The 27,975-nt window shown below is 45.0% G+C and overlaps 1 protein-coding gene across 4 annotated transcripts in view; it reads left to right on the top strand.

The window, feature by feature from the left end:
* Positions 1-27,975, top strand: part of mtr (5-methyltetrahydrofolate-homocysteine methyltransferase) — a 119,578-nt gene that overhangs the window by 14,727 nt on the left and 76,876 nt on the right. For 3 of the 4 annotated variants that reach the window (XM_070889288.1, XM_070889287.1, XM_070889290.1), the window contains exons 4-8: positions 11,126-11,195; positions 12,280-12,372; positions 24,139-24,245; positions 25,958-26,017; positions 26,129-26,223. In XM_070889288.1, the coding sequence (XP_070745389.1) occupies positions 11,126-11,195; positions 12,280-12,372; positions 24,139-24,245; positions 25,958-26,017; positions 26,129-26,223 (425 nt within the window). Of the gene's footprint in view, positions 1-11,125; positions 11,196-12,279; positions 12,373-24,138; positions 24,246-25,957; positions 26,018-26,128; positions 26,224-27,975 lie in introns of those variants that run through there. The other variant, XM_070889292.1, reaches the window with a different exon arrangement.

Genomic DNA, 27,975 nt, shown 5'->3' with positions numbered 1-27,975 from the left:
GAAGGCCTGCCTGCAGCACAGCAGCTCAGCTCGAAGGCTGCTTGCTGCCGCTGTTGGGGCTGCCGTCGAGACACTGACGCCACACCCCTGCCTGTCTCCAACATGAAAGTCCTGCCTGAAGCACAGCAGCTCGAAGGCTGCTGCTGTTTCACTCAGGTAGGAACATGGTTTATTTAATCTTTTCTTTGCTTAGAAATTTTTATTCAGGTTGGATTTATTTGTATAATATTTGTATAAGTATAACTAAGGATTGATTGTAGAATTTAATGACTCGACTCCCCTTCCCTTCCCCCCCCCCCCCCCCTCCTCGTTCCCTACGCATAATTTGTAACCTACGCCTGATTTTCTAAAGTGTTGACAAGGTTTTTTTGAGCATACAAAAATCTTCACTTACTCCATTCTAAGTTAGTTTGGAGTAAGTTTTCACTGCCGAAACTTTGAAAACCGGCGTAAGTGGCCGGACACGCCCCCTTTTGAAAAAAAAATTCTGTTCCAAAGTGAAACTGTTCTAACTGACTAGAACTGCAGCAAACTAAATGCTGAGAATTTGAATTTCTAAGGTACTCCGTTCTGCACCAGTTGCTCCAAACAATCAGGAGCAACTGAGGCCGAAACTTGGGCCCTAAATGTCAGTTGCATATTTGATAATGGAGGAGATTACAGTCAGAACCAATCCTGTCCAATAAATATTCACACATGCATATAGCTTTCCTACAAAAGTCACTGGGGTCACTTTACTGCCACATCTGCTTAGATCATTTGCACGCAGTGAAGCCTCGGACAATCCTGATCTGTATGAATGACTACAGGGCCAGGTGCTGTAGTTAACATTTTCCATTGTAGGGCTGATGCTTCCAATTGCACTACAGGCAACTCTCGATTATCCGGGTCCCTCGGGGATTGGGTTGTTCCGGGTAAACGATTTTTCTGTTGGGGTGAGTCGACATTTTAAAGTTAAAACTTTGTATTGATTCATTAATCAGCTACAAATAGTAACAAAAGATGGACATTACCAGCATACATGTACAGGTTATGTGTCTGGAACCTGGTGCTGGCACTGCCTCCATTCCCAACGTCAGCGGCGGCCGCGAGAGACAGCGGCTGCGGCGGCGTTTGCACACACACACACACCAGCAAAGCAAGGGCAGAGGAGGGTGATTTTTATGGAGAGAGAGAAAGAGAGAGAGAGAGAGAGTGTGTGTGTGTGTGTGTGTGTGTGTGTGAGAGAGAGTAAGTACAGTGTCTGGAAGGCGATTTTTCCAAATTATTTGGAGCCATCTTTTCACTTGTTAGCAACAGAATTTTAAATCTCGTTACAACGGTTTCCCGTTGAATCCGTGTACTGATAATCGAGAGTTGCCTGTACTAGCTAAGCATGGCTCTGAGTCATCAGGGAGCTGTAATGATATTCTTGATAGGTCCATACTCTGAAAACATTCCAGTTGGTTGACTTCCAGCATCTGCAGTTATTTTTTGCATTTGTTCCAATTGTAAAGGTGGTTTTTAAAATGAAATAAGTATCTTGTCAGTTTGGCTTAGTTGGTCACCTTCTTGCCTTCAAGTCGGAAGGTTCAAGCCCCACTACAAACATGAACACATAATCTCGGCTGATATCAGTACATTGTTAATATGGAGTGTTGCATTTTGGATGGGATGAAGTCAAACATTTATTTGTCTGAAAAAGAAAAAAAGACTTGCATTTATATAGCGCCTTTCACAACCACCAGACGCCCCAAAACGCTGTACAGCCAATGAAGTACGATTTGAAGTGTTGTCACTATGGTAATGTAGGAAACGCGGCAGCCAATTTGCACACAGGAAGATCCCACAAACAGCAATGTGATGATAACCAGATAATCTGTTTTAGTAATGTTGATAGAGGGATAAATATTGGTCACGACACCGGGGATAACTCCCCTGCTCTTCAAAATAGTGTCACTGGATCTTTTACGTCCCTCTGAAAGGGCAGACGGGGCCTCAGTTTACATCGAAACATAGAAAATAGGTGCAGGAGTAGGCCTGCACCACCATTCAATATGATCATGGCTGATCATGCAACTTCAGTACCCCATTCCTGCTTTCTCTCCATACCCCTTGATCCCTTTAGCCGTAAGGACCACATCTAACTCCCTTTTGAATATATCTAACGAACTGGCCTCAACAACTTTCTGTGGTAGAGAATTCCACAGGTTCACAATTCTCTGAGTGAAGAAGTTTCTCCTCATCTCAGTCCTAAATGGCTTACCCATTATCCTTAGACTGTGACCCCTGGTTCTGGACTGCCCCAACATCGGGAACATTCTTCCTGCATCTAACCAGTCCAATCCCATCCGAATGTTATATGTTTCTATGAGATCCCCTCTCATTCTTCTAAAGTCCAGTGAATATAAGCCTCGTCAATCCAGTCTTTCTTCATATGTCAGTCCTGCCATCCCGGAAATCAGTCTGGTGAACCTTCGCTGCACTCCCTCAATAGCAAGAATGCCCTTCCTCAGATTACGACACCAAAACTGCGCACACGACTCGAGGTGTAGTCTCAACAAGGCCCTGTACAACTGCAGTAAGACCTCCCTGCTCCGATACGCAAATCTGTTCACTATGAAGGCCAGCATGCCATTTGCTGTCTCTACTGCCTGCTGTACCTGCATGCCTACCTTCAATGACTGATGTACCATGACACCCAGATCTCGTTGCACCTCCTCTTTTATTAATCTGTCACCATTCAGATAATCTGCCTTCCTGTTTTTGCCACCAAAGTGGATAACCTCACACTTATCCGCATTATACTGCATCTGCCATGCATTTGTCCATTCACCTAACATGTCCAAGTCCTCCTGCAGCCTCCTAACATCCTCCTCGCAGCTCGCACTGCCACCCAGCTTAGTATCATCTGCAAACTTGGAGATATTGCACTCAATTCCTTCATCTATATCATTAATGTATATTGTAAATAGCTGGGGTCCTAGCACTGAACCCTGTGGCACCCCACTAGTCACTGCCTGCCATTCTGAAAAGGACCCGTTTATTCCCACTCTTTGCTTCCTGTCTGCCAACCAGTTCTCTATCCACGTCAATACATTATCCCCAATACCATGTGCCTTAATTTTGCACACTAACCTCCTGTGTGGGACCTTGTCAAAAGCCTTTTGAAAGTCCAAATACACCACATCCACTGGTTCTCCCTTATCCAATCTACTAATTACATCCTCACAAAACTCTAGAAGATTTGTCAAGTATGATTTCCCTTTCATAAATCCATGCTGACTTGGACCGATCAGTCACTGTTTTCCAAATGTGCTGCTTTACATCTTTAATAATTGATTCCAGCATTTTCCCCACCACCGATGTCAGGCTAACCGGTCTATAATTCCCTGTTTTCTCTCCCTTTTTTAAAAAGTGAGGTTACATTAGCTACCCTTCAATCCATAGGAACTGATCCAGAGTATATAGAATGTTGGAAAATGACTACCAATACATCTACTATTTCTAGGGCCACTTCCTTAAGTACTCTGGGATGCAGACTATCAGGCCCCGGGGATTTATTGGCCTTTAGTCCCTTCAATTTTCCTAACACCATTTCCTGACTAATAAGGATTTCCCTCAGTTCCCCTTTCTCGCTAGACCCTCGGTCCCCTAGTATTTTCGGGAGGTTATTCGTGTCTTCCTTAGTGAAGACAGAACCAAAGTATTTGTTCAATTGGTCTGCCATTTCCTTGTTCCCCATTATGAATTCACCTGATTCTGACTGCAAGGGACCTACATTAGTCTTCACTAATCTTTTTCTCTTCACATAACCATAGAAACTTTTGCAGTCACTTTTTATGTTCCCTGCAAGCTTACTTTCATACTCAATTTTCCCCCTCCTAATTAAACCCTTAGTTCTCCTCTGCTGAATTCTAAATTTCTCCCAGTCCTCAGGTTTGCTGCTTTTTCTGGTCAATTTATATGCCTCTTCCTTGGATTTAACACTAACCCTAATTTCCCTTGTTAACCACGGTTGAGCCACCTTCCCCATTTTATTTTTACGCCAGACAGGGATGGACAATTGTTGTAGTTCATCCATGTGATATTTAAATGTCTGCCATTGCCTATCCACCGTCAACCCTTTAAGTATCATTCTCCAATTCACGTCTCATACCGTTGAAGTTTCCTTTCTTTAACTGCAGGACCCTAGTCTCTGAATTAACTGTGTCACTCTCCATCTTAATGAAGAATTTGACCATATTATGGTCACTCTTCCCCAAGACCAGATTGCTAATTAATCCTCTCTCGTTACACAAGACCCAGTCTAGGATGGCCTGCTCTCTAGTTGGTTTCTTGACATATTGGTCTAGAAAACCATCCCTAATACATAGAAACAAAGAAAATAGGTGCAGGAGTAGGCCATTCGGCCCTTCGAGCCTGCACCGCCATTCAATGAGTTCATGGCTGAACATGCAACTTCAGTACCCCATTCCTGCTTTCTCGCCATACCCCTTGATCCCCCTAGTAGAAAGGACGACATCTAACTCCTTTTTGAATATATTTAATGAATTGGCCTCAACAACGTTCTGTGGTAGAGAATTCCACAGGTTCACCATTCTCTGGGTGAAGAAGTTTCTCCTCATCTCGGTCCTAAATGGCTTACCCCTTATCCTTAGACTATGACCCCTGGTTCTGGACTTCCCCAACATTGTGAACATTCTTCCTGCATCGAACCTGTTTAAACCCGTCAGAATTTTAAATGTTTCTATGAGGTCCCCTCTCATTCTTCTGAACTCCAGTGAATACAAGCCCAGTTGATCCAGTCTTTCTTGATATGTCAGTCCCGCCATCCTGGGAAGCAGTCTGGTGAACCTTCGCTGCACTCCCTCAATAGCAAGAATGTCCTTCCTCAAATTAGGAGACCAAAACTGTACACAATACTCCAGGTGTGGCCTCACCAAGGCCCTGTACAACTGTAGTAACATCTCCCTGCCCCTGTACTCAAATTCCCTCGCTATGAAGGCCAACATGCCATTTGCTTTCTTAACTGCCTGCTGTACCTGCATGCCAACCTTCAATGACTGATGTACCATGACGCCCAGGTCTCGTTGCACCTCCCCTTTTCCTAATCTGTCACCATTCAGATAATAGTCTGTCTCTCTGATTTTACCACCAAAGTGGATAACCTCACACTTATCCACATTATACTTCATCTGCCATGCATTTGCCCACTCACCTAACCTATCCAAGTCACTCTGCAGCCTCATAGCATCCTCCTCGCAGCTCACACTGCCACCCAACTTAGTTTCATCCACAAATTTGGAGATACTACATTTAATCCCCTCGTCTAAATCATTAATGTACAATGTAAACAGCTGGGGCCCCAGCACAGAACCTTGCGGTACCCCACTAGACACTGCCTGCCATTCTGAAAAGTACCCATTTACTCCTACTCTTTGTTTCCTGTCTGCCAACCAGTTCTCAATCCACGTCAGCACACTACCCCCAATCCCATGTGCTTTAATTTTGCACATTAATGTCTTGTGTGGGACCTTGTCGAAAGCTTTCTGAAAGTCCAAATACACCACATCAACTGGATGGTGTATTTGGACTTTCAGAAGGCTTTCGACAAGGTCCCAGGAAATGCTCCTCCACAGTATTGCTACCAGTTTGGTTAGCCCAATCAATATGTAGATTAAAGTCATCCATGATAACTGCTGTACCCTTATTGCACGTGTCCCTAATTTCCTGTTTGATGCCATCCCCAACCTCCCTACTACTGTTTTTGATCTGTACACAACTCCCACTAATGTTTTCTGCCCTTTGATGTTTCACAGCTCTACCCATATACATTCCACATCATCCACGCTAATGTCCTTCCTTACTAATGCGTTAATCTCCTCTTTAACCAGTAACGCTACCCCACCTCCTTTTCCTTCCTGTCTGTCCTTCCTGAATATTGAATACCCCTGGATGTTGAGTTCCCAGCCTTGGTTACCTTGGAACCATGTCTCTAATCCCAATTACATCATATCCGTTAACAGCTATCTGCGCAGTCAGGTCATCCACCTTATTACGAATGCTTCTCACATTGAGACTCAGAGCCTTCATGCTTGTATTTTTAACACACTTTTTGTCCTTTTAGAATTATGTTGTTATGTGGCCATTTTTGATTTTTGCCCTTGATTTCTCTGCCCTCCACTCTTACTTTTCTCCTTCCAACCTTTGGCTTCTGCCCTCTTTTTACTTCCCTCTGCCTCCCTGCATAGATTTCCATCCCCCTGTCATTTTAGTTTAAACCCTCCCGAACAGCACTAGCAAACACTTCGCCGAGGACATCGGTTCCGGTCCTGCCCAGGTGCAGACTGTCTGGTTTGTACTAGTCCCACTTCCCCCAGAACCGGTTCCATTGTCCCAGGAATTTGAATCCCTCCCTCTTGCACCATTCCTCAAGCCACATATTCATCTGAGCTAACCTGCAATTCCTACTCTGACTGGCACATGGCACTGGTAGCAATCCTGAGATTTCTACCTTTTTTGAGGTCCTACTTTTTAATTTAACTCCTAGCTCCCTACATTCAGCTTGTAGGACCTCATCTCATTTTTTACCGATATCGCTGGTACCTATATGTACCACGACAGCTGGCTGTTCACCCTCCCCCTCCACAATGTGCTGCAGCTGCTCCGAGACATCCTTGACCCTTTAACGTCTCATCCGAAAGACGGCAGCTCCGACAGAGCAGCACTGCCTCACTCCTGCACTTGAGTGTTTGAACATAAGAACATGGAACAGGAGTAGGCCATCTAGCCCCTCGAGCCTGCTCCGCCATTCAACAAGATCATGGCTGATCTAGCAATGGACTCAGCTCCACTTACCCGCCCACTCCCCATAACCCTTAATTCCCTTATTGGTTAAAAATCTATCTATCTGTGATTTGAATACATTCAATGAGCTAGCCTCAACTGCTTCCTTGGGCAGAGAATTCCACAGATTCACAACCCTCTGGGAGAATAAATTCCTTCTCAACTCGGTTTTAAATTGGCTCCCCCTTATTTTGAGGCTGTGCCCCCTAGTTCTAGTCTCCCGGACCAGTGGAAAAACCTCTCTGCCTCTATCTTGTCTATCCCTTTCATTATTTTAAATGTTTCTATAAGATCACCCCTCATCCTTCTGAACTCCAAGGAGTAAAGACCCAGTCTACTCAATCTATCATCATAAGGTAGCCCCCTCATCTCCGGAATCAACCTAGTGAATCGTCTCTGTACCCCCTCCAAAGCTAGTATATCCTTCCTTAAGTAAGGTGACCAAAACTGCACGCAGTACTCCAGGTGCGGCCTCACCAATACCCTGTACAGTTGCAGCAGGATCTCCCTGCTTTTGTACTCCATCCCTCTCGCAATGAAGGCCAACATTCCATTCGCCTTCCTGATTACCTGCTGCTCCTGCAAACTAACTTTTTGGGATTCATGCACTGCACCGCAGCATGTTGTAATTTCTCCCCATTCAAATAATATTCCCTTTTACTGTTTTTTTTCCCAAGGTGGATGACTTCATATTTTCCGACATTGTATTCCATCTGCCAAACCTTAGCCCATTCGCTTAACCTATCTAAATCTCTTTGCAGCCTCTCTGTGTCCTCTACACAACCCGCTTTCCCACTAATCTTTGTGTCATCTGCAAATTTTGTTACACTACACTCTGTCCCCTCTTCTAGGTCATCTATGTATATTGTAAATAGTTGTGGTCCCAGCACCGATCCCTGTGGCACACCACTAACCACCGATTTCCAACCCGAAAAGGACCCATTTATCCCGACCCTCTGCTTTCTGTTAGCCAGCCAATTCTCTATCCATGCTAATACATTTCCTCTGACTCCGCGTACCTTTATCTTCTGCAGTAACCTTTTGTGTGGCACCTTATCGAATGCCTTTTGGAAATCTAAATACACCACATCCATCGGTACACCTCTATCCACCATGCTCGTTATATCCTCAAAGAATTCCAGTAAATTAGTTCAACATGATTTCCCCTTCATGAATTCATGTTGCGTCTGCTTGATTGCACTATTCCTATCGAGATGTCCCGCTATTTCTTCCTTAATGATAGCTTCAAACATTTTCCCCACTACAGATGTTAAACTAACCGGCCTATAGTTACCTACCTTTTGTCTGCCTGCCCCCCTTTTTAAATAGAGGCATTACATTAGCTGCTTTCCAATCCGCTGGTACCCCACCAGAGTCCAGAGAATTTTGGTAGATTATAACGAATGCATCTGCTATAACTTCCGCCATCTCTTTTAATACCCTGGGATGCATTTCATCAGGACAAGGGGACTTGTCTACCTTGAGTCCCATTAGCCTGTCCAGCACTACCTCTCTAGTGATAGTGATTGTCTCAAGGTCCTCCCTTCCCACATTCCCGTGACCAGCAATTTTTGGCATGGTTTTTGTCTTCCACTGTGAAGACCGAAGCAAAATAATTGTTTAAGGTCTCAGCCATTTCCACATTTCCCATTATTAAATCCCCCTTCTCATCTTCTAAGGGACCAACATTTACTTTAGTCACTCTTTTCCGTTTTATATATCGGTAAAAGCTTTTACTATCTGTTTTTATGTTTTGCGCAAGTTTACATTCGTAATCTATCTTCCCCTTCTTTATTGCTTTCTTAGTCATTCTTTTCTGTCATTTAAAATTTTCCCAATCTTCTAGTTTCCCACTAACCTTGGCCACCTTATACTCATTGGTTTTTAATTTGATACTCTCCTTTATTTCCTTGGTTATCCACGGCTGGTTATCACTTCTCTTACCGCCCTTTTTTTTCACTGGAATATATTTTTGTTGAGCACTATGAAAGAGCTCCTTAAAAGTCCTCCACTGTTCCTCAATTGTGCCACCGTTTAGTCTGTGTTCCCAGTCTACTTTAGCCAACTCTGCTCTCGTCCCATTGTAGTCCCCTTTGTTTAAGCATAGTACGCTCGTTTGAGACACAACTTCCTTACCCTCAATCTGTATTACAAATTCAACCATACTGTGATCACTCATTCCGAGAGGATCTTTTACTAGGAGATCATTTATTATTCCTGTCTCATTACACAGGACCAGATCTAAAATAGCTTGCTCCCTTGTCGGTTCTGTAACATATGGTTCTAAGAAACAATCCCGTATGCATTCTATGAATTCCTCCTCGAGGCTACCCCGTGCGATTTGATTTGACCAATTGATATGTAGGTTAAAATCCCCCATGATTACTGCCGTTCCTTTTTCACATACCTCCATTATTCCCTTGATTATTGTCCGCCCCACCGTGAAGTTATTATTTGGGGGCCTATAAACTACACCCACCAGTGACTTTTTCCCCTTACTATCTCTAATCTCCACCCACAATGATTCAACATTTTGTTCATTAGAGCCATTATCGTCTTTCACAACTGCCCTGATATCATTCTTTTATTAACAGAGCTACCCCACCTCCTTTCCCTTCTTGTCTATCCTTCCGAATTGTCAGATACCCCTGTATGTTTAATTCCCAGTCTTGGCCACCCTGCAACCATGTTTCTGTAATGGCCACCAAATCATACCCATTTGTAATGATTTGTGCCGTCAACTCATTTACTTTATTTCGAATGCTGCGTGCGTTTAGGTAGAGTGTTTTAATACTAGTTTTTAAATCATGATTTTTAGTTTTGACCCCTCCTGCAGCCCCTTTATATTCATACATATTGTCCCTTCCTATCACCTTGTGGTTTACACTTACCCCAGTGCTAATCTGCTCTGTTGCCTCCTGCCTTTTGCATTCTTTCTTGGGGTCCTGTTCATCTGAGCTCTCCCCCACTCTAACTAGCTCAGAGCCCTCTCCTGGGTTCCGAATACTCCTCGTATTGAGGCACCGAGCTTTCAGGCTTGCCTTTTTATTACACTTTGACCCTTTAGAATTTTGTTGTTCAGTGGCCCTTTTTGTTTTTTGCCTTGGGTTTCTCTGCCCTCCACTTTTACTCATCTCCTTTCTGTCTTTTGCTTCTGTCTCCATTTTGTTTCCCTCTGTCTCCCTGCGTTGGTTCCCATCCCCCTGCCATATTAGTTTAACTCCTCCCCAACAGCACTAGCAAACACTCCCCCTAGGGCATTGGTTCCGGTCCTGCCTAGGTGCAGGCCGTCCGGTTTGTACTGGTCCCACCTCCCCCAGAACCAGTTCCAATGCCCCAGGAATTTGAATCCCTCCCTGCTGCACCACTGCTCAAGCCACGTATTCATCTGCGCTATCCTGCGATTCCTACTCTGACTAGCACGTGGCACTGCTAGCAATCCCGAGATTACTACTTTTGAGGTTCTACTTTTTAATTTAGCTCCTAGCTCCTTAAATTCGTCTCGTAGGACCTCATCCCTTTTTTTACCGAAATCGTTGATACCAATGTGCACCACGACAACTGGCTGTTCACCCTTTTCAGAATGTCCTGCACCCGCTCTGAGACATCCTTGACTCTTGCACCAGGGAGGCAACATACCATCCTGGAGTCTCGGTTGCGGCCGCAGAAACGCCTATCTATTCCCCTTACAATTGAATCCCCTATCACTATCGCTCTCCCACTCTTTTTCCTGCCCTCCTGTGCAACAGAGCCAGCCACGGTGCCATGAACTTGGCTGCTGCTGCCCTCCCCTGATGAGTCATCCCCCTCAACCGTACTCAAAGCGGTGTATCTGTTTTGCAGGGGGATGACCGCAGGGGACCCCTGCACTACCTTCTTTGCACTGCTCTTCCTGCTGGTCTTCCATTCCCTACCTGGCTGTGAACCCTTCACCTGCGGTAAGAACAACTCGCCTCGATTTTTGTGCTCAAGTTTCTGGACTGGGGCGTGAACCTGCTCAAGTGGACGGAAAAAATTCCTTGGTACTGTTCAAAGAAGGGGAGCGATTTCTCCCAGTGTCATGCCCAACATTCCTCCCTCAATCAACATGTCCAAAAACACATTATCTGGTCATTCATTTTTCTGTGGGACCTCGCAGTGCACTGTTGTTTGCACTTCAGAAGTAATCAGTTGGTTACAAAGTGCTTTGGGATGTGATGAGGCACAATATAAATGCAAGTTCTTTTTATCTGGTCGTAATAATGGCGTACTAGTATTTGCTGTCCCAATATATTTTGATTTCTTTTTTCCAATCCAGGTTTACCGACTGAACAAAGTCTCAGCAGAACTGGCCAGAAAGGCAGCTGATGATGTGGGAGCGCAAACAGGTTACCAACATCTTTGTTGTTGTCAGCTTCACCTTGATCCTTAGACCTGTGAACGTTAAATACTTGTAAATGGATAATGTAGTAATATATCAACACACCACAACATGAAATATGTCTCCCATGGTTTCCCACTCTGCTTAGTTCCTGATCTCAGCTGAACCTCTGCAGAAAGATGCCGAGCAACAGCCAAGGGATTGAGGAAACATTTGGAGCCTGAGTTATAATCGTAGCTTCTTTGCCCATCTCGAGAAGTGGTCTTGGTGCCACCATTGCCTAATCTCCTGTCTATTGCAGTTGGTGTATGGCGATCGGTATAAAGAGAGGATACTAACAAAACAAAAGTTGCTTCCAGGTGTGTAACAAGCTGCATGCCTAAATGTTGCTATTTCAGTGAGCAAATGGAGTACTTGTTAATTGACCATCCATAAACAAATGTAAATTATATTTTTTATACAAATAAAACAATTCTTGTAAGGCACAGATAATTTAGATATTGGGGTTTCTCTTGTAATGGTTCCGATCTACTAATTGAGCTTTTTGGAGAAATCTCTCTTCCAGGATTAAAACTAATTATTGGTCCCACTGAATGGAGCTGAAGGTGGAAGAGATCATTATGTTTGAGCATCACACTAAGAGAAAACTCACCTATATCTACAGTATATTTAAATTAATTTCAAAATCAGAGTCAGACTATTCAGGAGAGAAGTTAGGAAACACTTCTTCACGCACAGGGTGGCAGAAGTGTGGAACACTCTCCCACAAAAAGCAGTAGCTACTAATTCAATTAATAATTTTAAAATCTGACATCGATAGACTTTTGCTAGCCAAGGGTTTTAAGTGATATGGAGCCAAGGCGGGTAAATGGTGTTAGGGTGCAAATCAGCCATGATCTCATTCAATGGCAGAACAGGCTTGAGGGGCTGAAGGCCCTACTCCTGTTCTATGTAAATTTGACTTGGAAGGAAAAATACTCCCATAGTAAGTATTTAATATTTATAGGATTTGCCATAGAGTTTTGTTATCATTTAAAATAGTTGTAAAGTTTCGCAATGTTTCACTTTTAAACTTATGTCGTTTGTCACAGGTACCCGAAGATTTGTAGCAGGTGCGATGGGACCGACCAACAAAACATTGTCAATATCGCCATCTGTGGAGAGGCCAGACTACAGAAATATAAGTACGAAAATAATGTCCATGCCAGTAAAGGATTTTGGAGGGTTTAAAAAATCATACATTGGTCACTAGATAAAGGAACAGACTTAAAAATAAAATTATACTTTAAAAACTGCAAATTCTGTTGCAGAATTTGCTGCTCCCAATTGTACTACTTTCGATGGTGATCTTTATCTTAGTTTTATGAATGCCGTAACATAGAGCAATGATAAGAGAGAAATTCACATACCATGCTCCTTAATTTATGAGGTAATAAGTCGCTGATGTTTGCTAAACAGTGTGCCTCATTGGCTGTAGTGTTTATCGCTAAGAATGTTTAGGAATTCCCAACTTGGTTGCTGTTGTATGCTACATTTTGTAAGTTTGCATGCTAAACGATAATGCGATGAAATGTTAGGATGGTAACTTGAAGCCATAATTTCACCTCGCACAAGTGGGTGGGGAGAAGAATTACCTTATCTACTCTTCGTGCGTCTTCCAGTGGCTGATTATAGGGCACAACTAGAACCGTGTTGCCATATTATAGGAAGAACATCACAGGCCTGAATAAGATGCAGCAAAGGGCTTCACACCTGGCATCACATACCTGAGCTATATGGAGAGACTACAGAATGTTTTTGTTTCGACTAAAGAAGACTGAGAGGGGACCTTATTGAGATATTCAAGATCCTTAAAGGTATAGATCAGTTGAACCCTGAGAAACTGTTTACCATCTCTCTCAGAATGACAATGAGGGAACATCGGTTCTGGCAAGAAACCAATAGAGGAACATAGGTAGTGAACTGTGCATTCTGGTTTTGAACTTGCTCAGCCAGGTGTACTGGAATGGTTTTTCCGATTCTGCATATTCTAGTGTTCTTTTTTACATTAAGCCAAGAGATAGTATAACACGACAGAGGTTGGGGTGATCTTGGACCTGGCCTGGAGGCGGCGTAGGTTAAACAGCTTCCCACTGGTTCTGCAGTTTAGTTCCACTCCCGTGGGGAACTTGTTGACTGAGGTGGAGCATGGCAGCGAGGAAGATTGAGAAGAGGGTTGGAGCGATGACGCAGCCCTGTTTGACCCCCGTTCGGACGTGGATTGGGTCTGTCATGGAACCACTGGTAAGGATCACGGCCTGCATGTCATCGTGGAGCAGGCGAAGGATGTTGACAAACTTTTGAGGGCATCCAAAATGGAGGAAGACGCTCCATAAGCCCTCACGGTTGACAGTGTCAAAGGCCTTTGTAAGATTGAAAAAGGCCATATATAAGGGCTGGTGCTGCTCCCTGCATTTTTCCTGCAGCTGTCGCGCTGCAAAGATCATGTCCGTTGTGCCCCGTAGGGGACAAAATCCAAACTGTGATTCCAGGAGGAGCTCCTTGGCCACAGGGAGAAGACGGTTGAGAAGAACTCTAGTGACAACCTTCCCAGCGGCTGATAGCAGGGAGATTCCTCTGTAATTGCTGCAGTCGGACTTGCCCCCTTTTTAAAGATGGTCACGATCACTGCATCTCTGAGATCTCCCGGCATGCTCTCCTCCCTCCAAATGAGAGAGTTGAGGTCATGTATCCGCGCTAACAGGATATCCGCCTCTCCGCCATACTTTAGTGCCTCAGCAGGAATTCCATCCGCACCTGTAGCCTTGTTACGCGGACGACGCCTGCGTCTGCGCACAGTCTCAGGCTGAACTCCAGGATATAGTCGATGTATACACTGAGGCATGTGAAAGCATGGGCCTTACGCTTAACATCCGTGAGACAAAAGTCCTCCACCAGCCTGTCCTCGCCGCACAACACTGCCCCGCAGTCATTAACAATCACGGTGCGGCCCTCGACAACGTGGACCACTTCCCATACCTCGGGAGCTTTTTATCAGCAAAGGCAGACATTGATGCGGAGATTCAACATCGCCTCCAGTGCGCCAGTGCAGCCTTTGGCCGCCTGAGGAAAAGAGTGTTCGAAAAACAGACCCTCAAATCTACCACCAAGCTCATGGTCTACAAGGCTGTCCTAATACCTGCCCTCCTGTATGGATCAGAGGCATGGTTGATGTACAGAAGACCCCTCAAGTTGCTGGAGCTATATCACCAACGATGTCTCCGCAAGATCCTGCAAATCCCGAGAGGACAGGCGCACCAACGTCAGTGTCCTCGCCCAAGTCAACATCCCCTGCATTGAAGCACTGACCATGCTCGGATCAGCTTCACTATGCAGGCCACACAGTTCACATGCAAGACACGAGGCTCCCTAAGCAATTGCTCTATGCGGAGCTCCTTCACGGCAAACAAGCCAAAGGTGGGCAGAGGAAACGTTATAAGTTCACCTTCAAAGCCTCCCTGGTAAAGTGCGACATCACCATTGACACCTGGGAGTCCCTGGCCTAAGACCGCCCTAGGTGGAGAAAGTGCATCTTCGAATCTCAACGCCGTGAACGTGAAGAGGTCAGGCGCAGGCAGTGGAAGGAGCATACGGCACATCGGTCCCACCCCCCCCCCCCCCCCCGCTTCCCCTGATGAATGTCTGTCCCACCTGTGACAGGGTCTGTGGCTCTCGCATTTGACTGTTCAGCCACCAAAGAATTCACTTTAGGGGCTCAAGTTTTGGCTCGAGTTGCTCCTATTTTTTTGGAGCAACTAATTTAGTATGGAGTATCTTAGAAATTGCAATTCTCGGCATTTAGTTTGCTCCAATTCTAGTGAGTGAGAATAGTTTTGTTTTAGAACAGTTTTTTTTTTCAAAAGCGGGTGTGACCAGCCACTTATGCCTGTTTTGCAAGTTTCGGCAGCGAAAACTTACTCTAAACTAACTTAGAATTTAGCAAGTGTAGATTTTTGTACGCTCAGGAAAAACCTTGCCTACGTTTTTAGGAATTATGCGCACGGAACGAAAGATGGGGGGGGGTTGGAGGGAAGTTAGGGGATTTTACAAGCATTAAAAACTTCTCTTTTACCAATAAAGGGCCGTCATCAATAATAAATGAAAAATAAATCAGTTAAAAAATAAATTACATTTTCCTACCTCTCTGAAGCAGCGGCAGCAGGCCGGTAGAGTTCGGCCAGAGGATAGGGGATGGGGGCGGCGTGTAAGCACCGGGAGGAAGAGAGAGACAGCCAACCAGCAAGTTTGAAAGTTTATAAACATAGAAAATAGGTGCAGGAGTAGGCCATTCGGCCCTTCGATCCTGCACCGCCATCCAATGAGTTCATGGCTGAACATGCAACTTCAGTACCCCATTCCTGCTTTCTCGCCATACCCCTTGATTCCCCCTAGTAGTAAGGACTACATCTAACTCCTTTTTGAATATATTTAGTGAATTGGCCTCAACAACTTTCTGTGGAAGAGAATTCCACAGGTTCACCACTCTCTGGGTGAAGAAGTTTCTCCTCATCTCGGTCCTAAATGGCTTACCCCTGGTTCTGGACTTCCCCAACATTAATAAGAACATAAGAATTAGGAACAGGAGTAGGCCATCTAGCCCCTTGAGCCTGCTCCGCCACCCAACAAGATCACGGCTGATCTGGCCGTGGACTCAGCTCCACTTACCCGCCCGCTCCCCATAACCCTTAATTCCCTTATTGGTTGAAAATCTATCTATCTGTGATTTGAATATATTCAATGAGCTAGCCTCAACTGCTTCCTTGGGCAGAGAATTCCACAGATTCACAACCCTCTGGGAGAAGAAATTCCTTCTCAACTCGGTTTTTAATTGGCTCCCCCGTATTTTGTGGCTGTGCCCCCTAGTTCTAGTCTCCCCGACCAGTGGAAACAACCTCTCTGCCTCGATCCTGTCTATCCCCTTCATTATTTTAAATGTTTCTATAAGATCAACCCTCATCCTTCTGAACTCCAAGGAGTAAAGACCCAGTCTACTCAATCTATCATTATAAGGTAACCCCCTCATCTCCGGAATCAGCCTAGTGAATTGTCTCTGTACCCCTTCCAAAGCTAGTATATCCTTCCTTAAGTAAGGTGACCTAAACTGCACGCAGTACTCCAGGTACAGCCTCACCAATACCCTGTACAGTTGCAGCAGGACCTCCCTGCTTTTGTACTCCATCCTTCTCGCAATGAAGGCCAACATTCCATTCGCCTTCCTGATTACCTGCAAACTAACTTTTTGCGATTCATGCACAAGGACCCCCAGGTCCCTCTGCACCTCAGCATGTTGTAATTTCTCCCCATTCAAATAATATTCCCTTTTACTGTTTTTTTTTCCCAAGGTGGATGACCTCACATTTTCCGACATTGTATTCCATCTTCCAAACCTTAGCCCATTCGCTTAACCTATCCAAATCTCTTTGCAGCCTCTCTGTGTCCTCTACACAACCCGCTTTCCCACTAATCTTTGTGTCATCTGCAAATTTTGTTACACTACACTCTGTCCCCTCTTCCAGGTCATCTATGTATATTGTAAACAGTTGTGGTCCCAGCACCGATCCCTGTGGCACACCACTAACCACCGATTTCCAACCCGAAAAGGACCCATTTATCCCGACTCTTTGCTTTCTGTTAGCCAGCCAATTCTCTATCCATGCTAATACATTTCCTCTGACTCCACGTACCTTTATCTTCTGCAGTAACCTTTTGTGTGGCACCTTATCGAATGCCTTTTGGAAATCTAAATACACCACATCCATCGGTACACCTCTATCCACCATGCTCGTTATATCCTCAAAGAATTCCAGTAAATTAGTTACACATGATTTCCCCTTCATGAATCCATGTTGCGTCTGCTTGAATGCACTATTCCTATCAAGATGTCCCGCTATTTCTTCCTTAATGATAGCTTCAAGCATTTTCCCCACTACAGATGTTAAACTAACTGGCCTATAGTTACCTGCCTTTTATCTGCCCCCTTTTTTAAACAGGCATTACATTAGCTGCTTTCCAATCCGATGGCACCTCCCCAGAGTCCAGAGAATTTTGGTAGATTATAACGAATGCATCTGCTATAACTTCCGCCATCTCTTTTAATACCCTGGGATGCATTTCATCAGGACCAGGGGACTTGTCTACCTTGAGTCCCATTAGCCTGTCCAGCACTACCCCCCCTAGTGATAGTGATTGTCTCAAGGCCCTCCCTTCCCACATTCCCGTGACCAGCAATTTTTGGCATGGTTTTTGTGTCTTCCACTGTGAAGACCGAAGCAAAATAATTGTTTAAGGACTCAGCCATTTCCACATTTCCCATTATTAAATCCCCTTTCTCATCTTCTAAGGGACCAACATTTACTTGAGTCACTCTTTTCCGTTTTATATATCGGTAAAATCTTTTACTATCTGTTTTTATGTTTTGCGCAAGTTTACATTCGTAATCTATCTTCCCCTTTATTGCTTTCTTAGTCATTCTTTGCTGTCGTTTAAAATTTTCCCAATCTTCTAGTTTCCCACTAACCTTGGCCACCTTATACGCATTGGTTTTTAACTTGACACTCCTTTATTTCCTTGGTTATCCACAGCTGGTTATCCCTTCTCTTACCGCCCTTCTTTTTCACTGGAATATATTTTTGTTGCGCACTATGAAAGAGCTCCTTAAAAGTCCTCCACTGTTCCTCAATTGTGCCACCGTTTAGTCTGTGTTTCCAGTCTACTTTAGCCAACCCAGCCCTCATCTCATTGTAGTCCCCTTTGTTTAAGCATAGTACGCTCGTTTGAGACACAACTTCCTTACCCTCAATCTGTATTACAAATTCAACCATACTGTGATCACTCATTCCGAGAGGATCTTTTACTCGGAGATCGTCTATTATTCCTGTCTCATTACATAGGATCAGATCTAAGATAGTTTGCTCCCTTGTAGGTTCTGTAACATACTGTTCTAAGAAACAATCCCGTATGCATTCTATGAATTCCTCCTCAAGGCTACCCCGTGCGATTTGATTTGACCAATCGATATGTAGGTTAAAATCCCCCATGATTACTGCCGTTCCTTTTTCACATGCCTCCATTATTCCCTTGATTATTGTCCGCCCCACTGTGAAATTATTATTTGGGGGCCTATAAACTACACGCAACAGTGACTTTTTCCCCTTACTATCTCTAATCTCCACCCACAATGATTCAACATTTTGTTCATTAGAGCCAATATCGTCTCTCACAACTGCCCTGATATCATCCTTTATTAACAGAGCTACCCCACCTTCTTTCCCTTCTTGTCTATCTTTCCGAATTGTCAGATACCCCTGTATGTTTAATTCCCAGTCTTGGCCACTCTGCAACCACGTTTCTGTAATGGCTACCAAATAATACCCATTTGTAATGATTTGTGCCGTCAACTCATTTACTTTATTTCGAATGCTGCGTGCGTTTAGGTAGAGTGTTTTAATGCTGGTTTTTAAACCATGATTTTTAGTTTTGACCCCTCCTGCAGCTCTTTTATATTCATACATAATGTCCCTTCCTATAACCTTGTGGTTTACACTTACCCCAGTGCTATTCTGCTCTGTTGCCTCCTGCCTTTTGCATTCTTTCTTGGGGTCCTTTTCATCTGAGCTCTCACCCACTCTAACGAGCTGAGAGCCCTCTCCTGGGTTCCCATCCCCCTGCCAAGCTAGTTTAAAGCCCTCCCAACCGTACTATCAAAAATTTAATTTGTACTTCAAGTATGGATGCTGCATTATCAACACCACGGATTATGCAATGGTTCTCCATCAATTCGCTGCATAGGAGAGAATTGATTAGAGCTCACCGCACCAGGAACGTCATAGCCCGTAGACTGATTGGCAGGAGGCCATACCCACTTCGGCAATATCGAGTCAGACATTCGTACCTGGACATGAACGAGGCTGATTGTGTCAAAAGGCTGCGTTTCCGCAGAGAAGTTGTCGTTGAGATCTGTGATATGCTGAGAGCAGATTTATAGCCGAGAAGCAGAACGCCGACTGCCTTGTCTGTTGAAGTGAAGGTTATAGCTGCACTTTCCTTCTATGCCTCGGGATCGTTTCAAGCTACAACTCGAGATGTGTGCGCCATCTCTCTTTGTGCAATAACTGCCTGTGTTTACCAGGTCACGGCTGCACTGTATATGCGCGGAGGAATGACTTCATCAAGTTCCCAATGGCCAAGCAATGCATGACAGGGTTGTGGGCTTCTCCAGGATTGCTGGCTTCCCAAAGGTGCAGGCTGCATTGATTGTACCCACATCACCTTGCGAGCACCTGTGGAGGATTTCGAGCAGTACAGGAACAGAAAAGGTTTCCACTCCATTAATGTGCAGCTCATGTGACCACAAGCAGCGCATTATGTCAGTCGATGCAAGATACTCTGACAGCACCCATGATGCGTTCATCCTACGCGACAGCGTTATCTGACATGTTTCAGCAGCAGCCAGAAGGACAGAGATGGGTACAGCCTCGCCACCTGGCTCATGACGCCCCTACATGTGACACGGACGGAAGCTGACCATCAATACGACATGGCACACATTGCGACGCGCAACATCATAGGCGTCTATGGCATCTTGAAACAGCATTTCCGATGCCTGGACCATTCCGAAGGCCACTTGCAATACTCCCCTGAGATTGTCGGTCACTTCACTGTTGTGTGCTGCATGCTCTATAACTTAGCCATCATGAGGCAACAGGAGCTGGTAGTGGAACCAGAAGACCCACATGACGGTCCAGTGCCTGATGATAGTAATTTGGAAGAGCAGGATGAGGATGATGACGACGATCAGGAAAGCATGCAAGTGCCTGATGCCAGAGGAGAGCGTGCTCCTTTAACGATTGCTTGAGCCCTGCACCAGCAGCTCATCCGTGAACGCTTCAATTACTGATGCCTGAGGGCACAGCGACAACTCTTACGTATGTTTCTATGACATGTTTATTTTTTGGAGTTGTCCCTATGTTGTGTTGTGTTAATGGAACATGATTCAGTTTTAATGTAAAAATATTTTATTGAAAAGTTCACGTTAGTGTAATAAAATATTTCTTGTATCAAACTTTACTTTAATATGCCTCTTTAAGATCACTTAAAAACTTTAAGATCACTTATAAGTTGTAAAGTTGCAAAACTTACAAAACAATTTCAATTTGAAAAAAGTTACTACACTTACATCAAGAACAAGAACAAAAGCAGCAAAGAAAGGCTGCAACCATCTTTCATCCACTTCTCGGTAAATGTTCACTTCTTCATGGGGTTGTAATCTGATTGGCCGGGATGTGTGCCCTTATTACAGCAGCTACCTCCATGAGGGCCTGTGCCGTCACTTACATGCCTTCCCTGACAGCCTGTGTTGTCACTTGCACTCCCTCTGACATTCCCTCCCTCATTTCCCATGTCATTACTGCTATTTCTCCCGTCAGTACCGTTACCTCTTCACCCACTGCACTGACGCTGCCCATGAGTGATCGGGTAAGGTCATTGCTCTCCACACCCAATGCCACAACCTGAGCCACATCTGTTGCATGCTACATCTCAGGAGAGCATGTTTCGAATCTCCTCCTCCTCTGCCTGGGTCTGCCTCGCTGCACCACTCCAGTGAGAGCCGAGGGCTGGGATGGTGGGGCAGTGGGTGTAAATGCTGCATTACACCAGCAGCACCACTGGGACCCGCAACGTCGGAATCTGAAACCATAGAATGTGGAACCAGAATCTATGCAAGGGTTTGAAACACTGATGTCCATTGATGTGGGCTCATAAATATTAAGTTCTAAGGTCTCCCCTGAAGACATTTCAGTCAACGCCTGCAGCTACCCTTGGTCTGGATTGTCCGCATTTGGTTCTTCTGGTGGTTCTTCTGTATGTTCAGGATCTTCTGTAAAATATATCAGAACACTCAAATGTTTAGCAGCACAGGAGGGGGCAGGATGGGTAGCATGAGTACTCTCACACATAGCAGGCCAGGCAGCAGGTTGATTTGAAGGGCCACGATGCATTTTCAGGACTTACCCTCTCCCTCGCCTGTGGGCCCAGCTTGTGCAGTACTGATTGTTTTTCTCCAGGTACGACTCATAGCAGCGACCCTCTGTCCCAAGGGTGTCAGTTGGTGCAGATTTGGCAGGCCTCCTTCTGTTCAAGTTCTTTCCTTTTTGTTGTGGGCCAATTTCTTCTGCAAAGATTAAAATATAACTTTTTACAGAGTGCGTTTTTCTGCAGGGTGGGATATATACAGATAGTCACATTTACAATTTAGATTCCAGTGAAAAATGAAAATATTATTTACACTAACTACTTGACCAAGGTCGTGCCATTTCTTTTTACACTGGCTTCCAGATCTCCTGGTATGCACCACTGCGCCGTAATCTTCTGCAACTTGGTTCCAGCAGTTTTTCATTTCTTTGGGTAGCACTTTTGTATGACCACTGTTGCTGGTACCCAGCTCCTGCCATCTCTGCTCAATGACATTCACTAGTGTCTCCACTTCCTCATGCAAGAAATTCTTCGTTCTTGGTGGACGTTGTTCCATTGCTGTATTGAATTGACACTCTGATTTTTCAAAACACGCAGTCTTTATTTTGCATGCATCTATGCAGCACTTATTCTGGAAGTTTAGCAGCAACAAACAGCACTCACTGGGCTCAAGTTTCGGACCCCCGCGAAAACGGCGCACATCGGAGAGGCCCACCTAATTTGTAGAATAAAAATTGCGCCGAATACTTACCTCGCGATTCTCCGATAGCTGTAGGCCCATTTCTAGCTCGGCGCGGCGCAGCAGGAGCTGCTGGGGGCAGAGCTACAGCCCTGCGCCAAAAGATGCGCGCATGCGCAGTAGCTCCCGGCCCTCCCAGCGTGTCCCGTCTCCCGGGTGACTACCCTATCCCTGGCCAAAGGGACGTCGCCCCCTATCCCCGGCCGAGTGGCATGACACATCTTATCTCGTCGTTGGCGGGGCCCGCCCTCTCGCTGGGGGTGGGCCTCGCCTGAAGAGTTGGCGGCGGCGGCAGCATCGGCTGTGTGCGTGCCCCGCCCGAAGTCCTTGGTGGGGCCCGTTCAGCTTCTCTCTTTTCCCTCTTCCCCCCCCCCCTGCCCCTTGTTCATCGCCCCTCCCCCCTTGTTCATCTTCCCTCCCCCCTCTTGTTCATCTCACCCCCTCCCCCCCCTTGTTCATCTCCCCTTCTCAACCCCTCCCCCCCTTGTTCATCTCCCCTCCCCCCCCTGTTCATCTCCTCCCCTCCCCCCCCCCCCGTTCATCTCCCCTCTTCACCCCCTCCCCCCCCCTTAGTCATCTCCCCTCCACAACCCCTTCCCCCCCTTGTTTATCTCCCCTCCCCCCCCCTTGTTCATCTCCTCTCCTCAACCCCTCCCCCAAACATCTCCCCCTCCCCGTACATCTCCCCCTCCTCCCCCCCCGTTCATCTCCTCCTCCCCCCGTTTATCCTCCCCCTCCCCCCGTTCATCTCCCCCTCCCCCCGTTTATCCTCCCCCCCCCCCCCCCCATTCATCTTCCCTTCCCCCCCTTCTTTCCCCTCTTTCCCCCCCCCCCCCCACTTCTCTCCGGTGCTGCAGTCGGTGAGTAGAAATAATTATTTATTGTGATTTTTTTTTTAAACATTTTATTAATTTTTTTGGATTGATTTATTGATTTAGTTATCATTTATTATTGATGATGGCTCTTTATTTGTAAAAGTGAAGTGTTTCATGTTTGTAAACCCCCCCCATCTCTCGTTCCCTACGCCTGATTTCTAAGTGTAGGCAAGGTTTTTCTGAGCATACAAAAATCTACACTTACTCCATTCTAAGTTAGTTTGAAGTAAGTTTTTGCTGCCTAAACTTGCAAAACCAGGCGGAAGTGGCTGGACAGGCCCCCCTTTGGAAAAAAAAATTTGTTCTAAAATGAAACTATTCTAACTCACTAGAACTGGAGCAAACTATATGCCGAGAATTGCAATTTCTAAGATGCTCAATTCTAAACTAGTTGCTCCAAAAAAATAGGAGCAACTCAGGCCGAAACTTGAGCCCACTGATTCCAGCAGGTGATTTCTTCCACAGTACTGCTAACCGCACTCCTTCAGGCACAAAAAAATCAGTCAGAAGCCTTTGCACAGCTCCACAAAACCAAAAATCACCCTTCTGCATGTACCTTTAAAAATGGCCGATTGCCAATGTTTCTCTGCCACTGCGCATGCGCGCATGCTCCAGCGCGCATGTGCAAGGCTGCCGGCACTAAAAATGGCGCTGGGCCCTAGCCCCGCCCCCCTTCTGGCAGTTCTTCGTCGCAACGCCTTGGCCCCGCCCCCAGCAGCTCCTGCTGCACCGTACCGACCTGGAAAGGGCCCAAAAAATGTCGAAGAATACCGAGGTTAGTAATGGGCGCACTTTATGTTCCAGAAAATAGGCGTACCTCTTGGAGGTGCGCCGTTCTGCAGGACAGCCGAAACTTGGGCCCTAGGAGTGGAAGCAAGTCTTCCTCGATTCCGAGGGACTGCCGATGATGATGAGTATAACACACAGTGCAGGTAGAAAAGGAGGCAGAAGTAGTACATAACAAAACGTTACTTGGATAGCCATTGATTTGCTTTTCACGATTACAGGAACATTAGGAACAGGAGGAGGCCATAGAGCCCCTCGGGCCTGCTCCGCCATTCATAGCTGATCTGCACCTCAACTCCATTTACTTACCATTGCTCCATATTCTTTGATACCCTTACCTAACAAAAATCTATCTCTCTGTCTTGAAAACTCCAAATGTCCTTGCATCCAGAGTCTTTTTGGGGAGGAATTCCAAACTTCTACTTTCTTTATGGAAAAAATGCTTCTAAATTTTGCTCCTGAATGTCCCAGCTCTAATTTTACTGTGTTGTCCAACTTGTGTCCCACGGAGTTTCACTGTCAATAAATCTGTTTTACAGCATTCGATGAGTTGGTTGAAGCTTATGAAGAACAGGCCAGAGGCTTGCTTGATGGCGGTGTTGACCTCCTCCTGGTGGAGACCATTTTTGATACAGCAAATGCAAAGGTAGCAGACATACCAAATCCTATTCAATGTTGAAATCATCATAAAGAAAATGCTGCAGCTATTTACTCATTTTGGCTTTAATTTTAAATCCTGCTGTTTTGAATTCCATGCTGCTTTAGGAAATCACATCAAAACAATGTAATTTTCTTTTAACCTTGGTAAAATATAGTGCCTGCCATGATCTCAGGAGGTACCATTGCACTTCATACCCAGTAAAGTACTTTGAAATGTAGGGAAACGAGGCAGCTAATTTGCACACAGCAAGGTTCCACAAACAGCAATGAGATAAATGACCAGATAGTCTGTTTTTGATGGGGGTTACTTGAGGGATAAATGAGGACATGAAAAGAACTTCCCTGTTCTTCGAATAATGGGCCGTGATCTTTTATGTCATCCTGAGAGGACAGATGAGACCTCGGTTTAATGTCTCGTCCGAAAGACAATGGGCTGGAATTTGCGGTCAGAGGCGTACCTCTGGAGTATGCCTCCACCCCGAAAAGAAAAGAAAATCTGAACCGACCTTATGTCTCCTGGGCTTTGGAGACTGTGGGTCCTGGGCTTGTAGGCGTATGCCTGTGTAAAGGCCCAGGGACGCAGGCGGTTCGGAAGCATCTCTGGGATCACGTGGGCCAGTTCCTCCTATCGGCAAGGAGGATTTCTCATATGTTTATGGGGATTCCATTAACGTATGTTATGGGCATTCCATTTATGAACGGAATCCCTATAAGCATGAAATCAATTCCCAAATAATTAAATAATTTACACAACTGGAATAAAAATACATTTTCCCATTTGCAAATTCAATTAGAAGTTCCTTTAACGAAGCATTCACAAAAGTTTAATTTTTTGAAAAATAATAAACATTTAATCTGAGCCAAAATTTACATAAACTAATTTTAAATGTTTGTGGCTGTTTTTTTTTTTTATTTTTAAGTTTTTAATTTAACAGTTAATATTAACCCTTACGCTGGTGAAAGCCCGCTTGTGCCAGACGTAAGGGTTTTGTGGATATTTTCTGGGCAGTAGTTGGACAATTGCGCCAACGAAAGTGATTTTTGGGTTGGATCCTATGATCTGTCAAGGCGAACCATGACAGATTACAAGTTCCGGGTTTTCGCGCACAAAGGCTTACTCCGGGCCATTACCTCCAATAGTGCAGCACTCCCTCAGTATTGTACTGTAGTGCCAGCCTAGATTTTGTGCTCAAGTGTGGAGTGAGGCATGAAGCCACGACTACCTGACTCGGGCAGGAGTGCTCCCACTGAGCCAAAGAAAAATAAAAAAAAATTATTTCACAGGTTGGCACTTAGAATTTTAATTTGAGTACCTTTTTAATAAGCTGAACACTCTTAATAGTGTTGATTTCATTATGATTTTTCATGTATTTTATTTAGATTCCAGCAGGCATCATTGGGTACTGATCAGGAGACAGTACCTTGTCTGAATTTATTTCCCTCTCTATTCCTAACCCAGAGGCACTGGGGTCAATTGTAACACCACAATTGGTGAACCAGTTGATCTAAGCACAGACTGAGGATTATTTCTGTTCTGTATGGCTCAGTTAATGACCAGATATTTGGTGGAGGAATGCATTATGCCGTTTTTAATTCCAGAGCGACACAGCCACGGTCTGCAGAAGGTTAGCAAGCCCTCATAATCCACTGATTTATAATAATACTTTGTTTTGTTAATGGTACATGTTCTTTTCACAGGCTGCCTTGTTTGCCATTCAGCAGTTGTTTGCTGAGCAGTATGAGCCCAGACCTATTTTTGTAAGTATAAAATACAGTTGCATTTTTCCACTTTCCATCTCTTTCCCTCCCGCCCCCCTCTAGTAACCTTGTTTTGTAGCTAACTAGTTTCATTTATTTGTAATGCAACAGATTTCCGGAACAATTGTAGATAAGAGTGGACGCACCCTTTCTGGTCAGACAGGAGAAGCGTTTGTCATCAGTGTATCCCATGTGGAGCCACTTGGGTAAGATCATTGGTTGTCAGCCAAGATGGAACCAAAGTATACTTTTTAGCAGTGCAAAGAATTTGTTCAACAGAAGTCAGTGACACATAGAAAGAGGAGTAAGCGTTTTGGATACATTTTTATTGCACCAATCATATGGAGTTCCACAATAAAAATAGAAAATGTTGGAAACACTCAGCAGGTCAGGCAGTATCTGTGGAGAGAGAAACAGAGTTAACGTTTTAGGTCGATGATCTTTCATCAGAACACAAAAATAAGACAAGCTGCAAGAGTGTTCAGTGTTGTACTGCAGTTTGTTGTAATCTGTTCTTGACTATATAAGGTGCCCGAGTTTTACTCTTGAAGTTTGTTCTTCAAATACTTCAAGTATAACATGATCCTAACCACCTGTTAGACTATCTGGAATATGCAGCAACTGTACAACCTGCACAACATGATGGAATCTGACACATGCATTTCTAATGATGCCCAAGAACATTCTTTGTAGTTCAATTGGGTAATGTTTTAAGGTGCAAACGGGGACTTTTAATTCTTTACTGCACCAATGTCTATGATCAGTGTATCCAGTGGTGCATTAATAACATGAGTTGCCTCTTTGTTTGCACTAATTTTAACCTTTTAAGTACAGTGACATTTGAAAGGCACCCTGAAAGTCTGTAGAAGAGTTGATGGGGTGTTCTCAAGGTTTGACTGAAAAGTTATGGGTACGTAACTCGATAAGAGACTCAATCGACAGCCAGCTGTTGGATATTGCTGTCCTCTAAACACTTGTGTGACATGTTTTTGCAAATTTCTGCAACAGAAAGAGCTTTCTGTCTTTGTGGACAAATAGAATGGACACTCTCGGGCATTTTTACATGTGTAAGCAATTTCCAGAACACGACTTGACTTCTCGTTGCTAATGATCATTAAAGTTGCTTTTTTACTGATTTCTGTTTCCCCCCCCCCAACCCATCCCCCTATTTCAATAAATTCCCTGATTTGCTTTCTGGTTGGTGGATCGACAAGAGTGCTTGTCTCCCAATTTTATTTTATTTTTTTCTCTGCAGAAAATCAGGTCCAGAGATGGACACATGAACTGGAATTCAGGGTTTCCTTTTAATAAGGCGATCTGAATCTTCTTGGCCCTGAGTCATGCTTCCTGAGTCATGACCCAAGCGCTGCACAGACTTTGTCAGTCTTATGGAGATAACAGAAGAGTTCGTTAATCCTGATAATTTTGTGGTCTTCTCTGACTACCATAGGCAAAAAACTCTCAAATCAGTGGTAGATAATTGCCCCGATATTTACCGAGAAGCATGTTTGGAGAGTGGGAGGGGGAGGCGGGGGTAGGTGGCGAGGAGTTATGGATAGGAAATCCGGTAATACACATTTCCCAAATGTCCTGCATCGCGGGGGGGGCGGGTTGGCGAGTTGGTCCCGGGGTAAGATGGTGGTTGCAGATGGGGTAGAACATGGTCGGGCGGGGAGGGGTTTTAGATGGTGGTCATGAGGGGGGTGGGGCAGGGCACGGTTGTAGAGCATGGATGGGGGGGGGGGGGGGGTGCGAGATGGTAGTTAGTTGGGAGGTGTAGAGCGTGGTCCTGGGGGCCGTCGAGCGTGGTCGGTGAGGGAGGGGGTGAGATTGCGACGGGGGCGGATCGGACAAATTGCAGTGGGGTTTACTGGGTATCTTGTTGGAGAGGGGTGGGATCGAGGGGGAAACGCACTGCTCCTCCTGGCCCACAAGTAGGGCTGTAAAGGTACTTACCT

This window comes from Pristiophorus japonicus, chromosome 9, assembly GCF_044704955.1.
Source record: "Pristiophorus japonicus isolate sPriJap1 chromosome 9, sPriJap1.hap1, whole genome shotgun sequence".
NCBI classification, from domain to species: Eukaryota; Metazoa; Chordata; class Chondrichthyes; family Pristiophoridae; genus Pristiophorus; species Pristiophorus japonicus.
This window is presented reverse-complemented; position numbering and strand designations above follow the sequence as displayed.